At 30.2% G+C, this 5,278-nt stretch overlaps 1 protein-coding gene across 1 annotated transcript in view; it reads right to left on the bottom strand.

Moving 5' to 3' along the window:
- LOC112518472 (putative tRNA pseudouridine synthase) overlaps window positions 1–3,101 on the bottom strand; it is a 10,104-nt gene extending 7,003 nt beyond the window's left edge. Inside the window, exon 1 of the mRNA XM_025126175.1 lies at window positions 2,791–3,101. Coding sequence (XP_024981943.1) covers window positions 2,791–3,070 — 280 coding nt within the window. The 5' untranslated portion in view covers window positions 3,071–3,101. The remainder of the gene's footprint in view (window positions 1–2,790) is intronic.
- Window positions 3,102–5,278: the final 2,177 nt, after the last annotated feature.

Below are 5,278 nucleotides of genomic sequence, written 5' to 3'. Positions count from 1 at the left end.
GGAACACCCCCACCCCATGGAACAAGGTAGAACAAAGTGGAACAGGCCTATATTTTACCAACATAACCTCAAAATAAAACCTAATTCTCTTCTAAAACATCAAATACGTCTCTCTCTCTTTACATTTTATACATTCTTTAAATTTTATTTATTGTATTTTATGTTCTTTAAACTTTCAATTTAATGTCCTCAAAATATTATTTTTATACGGTTTATATTTTTAATTAATTTATGAAATATTAAAAATATATATGTATATATAGGAAAGGTATAAAATAAAATTTGGAAATTACATTAACTTTTTATTTTGGTGTCATTTTAATCGTCTTGATGAAAACTTTCTAATGATATAGTTTGTTATAAAAAAAGTATTTGTTTTATTATAATTTAATAAATTACACAAATTAATCAAAATATATAAAATATATAAACAACTTATTAGAGGTAAATTGGTCATTTTATTTATTTTGTCTTATCCGCTGAACAACTATTATGTCCTGTTCAATCATGTTCTATCGTGTCTCGATACTAAATGCACCCAAAATGAGATTTTAATTAAATTCATGACTTTCTGACCTATTAAAGAAGAAAATTCTTCATACTCATCAGAAGGTCATAGATTTAATAAAATCCCATTTAAGGTTATATATGTACCTAAATATACCTTCAATCCATACACCAACATTGTCGATTCTGCTCACATTTTTTACTCATTTAAGGTTAAATATACCTAAGTATAACTTCATTTAAGAGTCGTAGTTTTTTTTATCCTTTACCAATGCTCTGCACCTTTCTTTTGTTTCATTTGACCAAAGTGGTTACACATATCTAATCTATATGGTGGCACCTTTAAGAGTCGTAATTTTCTTTTCGCTATGTTAGGACAATGAAGTGGTGGCACGTGCCACCGTATGCCCCTTACTAACTAAGCCTACAATGGAAATCTTATATCATGGGAAAGCGACGACCAAGATCTAGTACCTTATCATGTATTCTGAATTGAGTTATTACCCAAACAATTCGCGAGTTGACGTGGATACAACATTTGGCTCATGAGTTCGGAGACTCTTCAGATGATTAACATTTGCAAGAAAGTGGTCGGTACTTGTCTTGAAGCTCCATTTATCTTAAAAGAATGTTATATGTCAACTTCTTAGTCAAATGCCTACAAGCATCTCCAACAGATTCTCCAAGATGGAGATTTGGGGGATTTTAGGCAATTTTTTTGCTCCAACAAATTCTCTCCAAAGGGGAGAAAGTAGGGGAGAAAGGTATAAAATTCTCCAAATTTAGAAAACTCCCAAAAATGATTACCATGAGAAAAAAATAGTTTTTTATTATGTTCCCACCAATACGAGACCTTGAAAATAAATGTTTGGAAGAGAAAAATAATATTTTATTAAATGTATATATTAATAATATAATTAATGTACTAATCTTAAAAATGGAGAGGCTGTTGGAGTTGAATGTAATTCTTTTTGGAGATTTTTTGAATTTTGTTTCTCCATTTTGGATTAATTTTAGAGGTCTTACGAATTGACCACATTTAACACTAATTGTACTTTATTCAATATTTATGTCTCCAATGATGCGATGAGCCACTTGGGTTGTGGCGCACCGGTATCAGGAGAATATGGTTGAAAATCTCATCTAGCCCGGATTTGTATCCAGGCACCGCCAAAGCACTTGTGACCATGGAGGTTCACCTACATGACTCAATCCATTCATGGTAGCCCAACGGATTATTCACTGAGCATAAGCTCGCCCGAAACCCATGGTTACAGGAAAAAATGGTTGTGATGAATGGTAAAACACCAAATTTGGTATAAAACTATTCATTTCCACTATATTTGGATTTTGGTGTTATGTTATCAAGTTTACAAATTGGCCCTTCAAATTTGAGATGTATGACAATTGATTTTATTCTGTAATCACATTTTATTTTACTTCTTACATATATTACATGACAAATTATATTTATATTCATTTTTTTAGAACTAATAAATAACTTTTTACCTTTTTTTAAGCCATGAATTTAATTTTTATGTATTGAACTTGTATAAAATTCATGTAACTTTGTTTTAGATAATATGATAATTATATTTGGAATTGATTATGAACAATTATTTCGGTTATAGTAGTATAACCAAATAATTTATCAAGTTCTTGAAAACATTAAAAAAACAATATGAGTGTATAATTTATAAAATTAATAAATATAAGGATATTATAGATAGAGGCAGGATCAAAAGAGACCATGTGTGAGCAAGGGTGAGCGGGCGACCCGGCTGCAACCTCAAGTTCCGGCCAAAGTCACTTAGTGATTTCAGTGTAGGGGTTAGGTTCCAAGAAGGGAAGTTATGGTGAGAAATTAAAGAAAAGATCTCCACTCTTGGATCAATCATAATTAAATGTCAATACTAACCAGGTGCATAGGGATCGGTTCCTTCTAAAGCACAAATTTCATGGATGGGCATGAGAATAAAAATAATTAGGATTCAGATCTCTTCTTAAGATAATTCCCCTTCTCACACGATCTTCACCTTTGGGGTAAAACTAAAATCACATGTGATGTCATCGTTTTCTTGTTCATTTTATTTGGTTACTTTTCTCTAACGAACCTTGACTCGTTATTGATAATCTAATTAATCATAATTAAATAGAAATATACCGATTAATTATTTACACCAGTTTCCAATTTCTTACACCAAATTGAGATGGAAGGTGAACTGAAGATCGAACATAAAAAATAGAAACGGAGATTGAGATTGAAGGTGAGCTGAAGCTAACCTCTGAAATCGATGCCGGCGTAACCGACGCGCATCACGACCTTCCTTTTCCGGTGAGGTACCCATCTCTCAGGAGTAGTGTCGTTGACGGAAAGGATTAGCGGTGGAGGAGCTAGGGTTTCAAGAATGGTGGTAGATTGAGGATAGGAGGAGGAAGAGGAACATAGGATTGTGATGATTTTAGTTTTATAGTTAGGGTTTGTTACGAAGAGTTTCGAGGAGGAGGAGGTTTGCCTGTGAATAAGAGGGGAGATAGTGAACAGGGGGGTAGAGGTAGCCATGGGAGTGGGTTTCTGAGCTCACCGATGATACAATTGCGAGTAGACACATCAGATAACATTTTGTTTTATTTTTGACAATTTGTAACTTTTCCATAAATTAATAAGTACCATTGTATATGTACCTGATTTATGTCATTTATATATAAAACTGTCAAATAACTTTTAGAGTTGAGATTGCTTAGTTAAACTGTTTAGTGACTTGTTCAGGTGTTGTACCGGTAATAAGCAGTTTTAAATGTTTGGATGATAAGAAAAAAAATGGCTTATATCGGTGTCAAACCGGTAATAAAAAAAAATTATAAGTTACTCATTTCTGACTTATCGGGTTTAAAAACCAAATTACTTTTTTAACCTTAAACCTAATACTTCTCATCAGTCACGTTCGTCTCCTTTCATGTGTTCTTGGGGTTTATGAGTCGGAGTTTAGGGATTCTGGTGAGGTTGTTACACGAGGCCGCAAGATACATAGTGACGGTGGAATCGATGAGTGGAGAAGTCTACAGAGGAAGCTTGGTTGAATGCGAAGATAACTGGAACTGCCAAGTCGAAGACGTCACTTTCACCGCTAAGGTTCGTATTATCATCGATTCCAACCGATTGTAAGTTTTGATATTCCTTCGTTCGATCCGTTTTCTTGATTTTTTTTTTCTTGTGATTTCTTAAACCCTCGGTTGAAACCTTCTCTTTGGTGTTGTATGATGATATGAAACCCTACACGCTACAATACCCATGAATCATTCGTCGAGGTTAAGGGAGATGGGGAATGTCGTGTTTTGTCATTTTACGTGCATAAGCAAAACTTGACAGACACTAAAAAAACAACGTATCAACTTATTACGTTTTGGTACCGCCATAAATTAATCAAAATATTTTTTTATAAAACTCTGGTTTGACACCACATAAGTAAATAATCACCTTTACAAAAAAAAAAAAAAGCATAAGTGGTGTTAAATAGTAATCCCAAACACCCCCTTGGTAAGAGCATCCACACTGCACAAGTCTTTCAACTGCTTTTTACTTTTGTCACCTTAGCTTTCCACTAACATCAATTATATTTTAACCTATCTTCATCTATTTAAAATATTGTATAAAGACCCATCATTTAATTTGTCATTTTAAAATCCAGTTCATAATTTTCAAAAACAAAAATTCCTCAACATTAAAAAGAAAATGAACTCGTAAAAAAAATGAAAGGCGATGTATATATTATATATTTTTATAAAAAAATAGGTAATCGTTATTGATGTCATTTTGATCGTTGACAAAAGTTTTTTTTATCAATGTATGTTGTTATAAAATATAATTGATTTTATTATAGATATTTAATTAACTGACCAAAATTTAATAAGGTGTAAAATGAAAAATATGAGTAGGGAATGGTATAAAATGAAAATTCAAATAGAAAAAGCTTTTGATGGAAAAGGTTGGATATTTTTTAAAATTTCTCCAAAATAAATAAAAATATTTAAAAATAATTACATTTAACTCCAACAATTTTTTTAATGTATTTTAAAGACTATAATATTTATATTATTAAGACTAGAAGCGTACTCGTGCAATGCAGCGAGATACATCGTGATTTTAATATTTCATTTTTATTCTTTATCTCAGTCGATGTTATAATATGACTTTATGTGATTTTTAGAAAGCGATGATGTTATTATTTTTTAATAAAATATATGTTTGAAGATATCATAAAAATTTGACAAAAATATATCGATATTAGTATCAAATTAACTATTTGAAATACCTTACTTTTTTGTGTAATTTTTTAATTCAATTTTTTTATAATTTAATTTAGGGACAATAACGAAGTAATTTATATTTGGTTTAATAATATAATTTTATTATAAAGATAATAATTATTTATTTTGTTGGAACTCGATAATTATTCTAATTATATTTTAGGTTTTTTATATTTTAAAATAAGATGTTTATTCTCTATTTGATTATATTTATCCATAATTAGTTATACGAATTCAAAAATTGAGTTTTGATAAGTTGTACTTTCGCATAATTTACTTGTAATCTTCAAATTTAATGTAAACATTGGTTTTATGTGAATTTGAGAAAGTGGTAATATTTTTATTTTTGAATAAAATATAAATTTAAAAATATCATAAAATTTTGAAAAAAAATATCGATATCATTATTAAATTAATCTTTTTAAAAGTTCTTGTGTTTTGGTGTAATTTCCTTAATTAAATT

This window comes from Cynara cardunculus (assembly GCF_001531365.2).
Source record: "Cynara cardunculus var. scolymus isolate 2C chromosome LG 9, CcrdV1, whole genome shotgun sequence".
Lineage (NCBI taxonomy): Eukaryota > Viridiplantae > Streptophyta > Magnoliopsida > Asterales > Asteraceae > Cynara > Cynara cardunculus.
The sequence above is the reverse complement of the archived record's forward strand: the minus strand, read 5'-3'. Positions and strand labels throughout refer to the sequence as shown.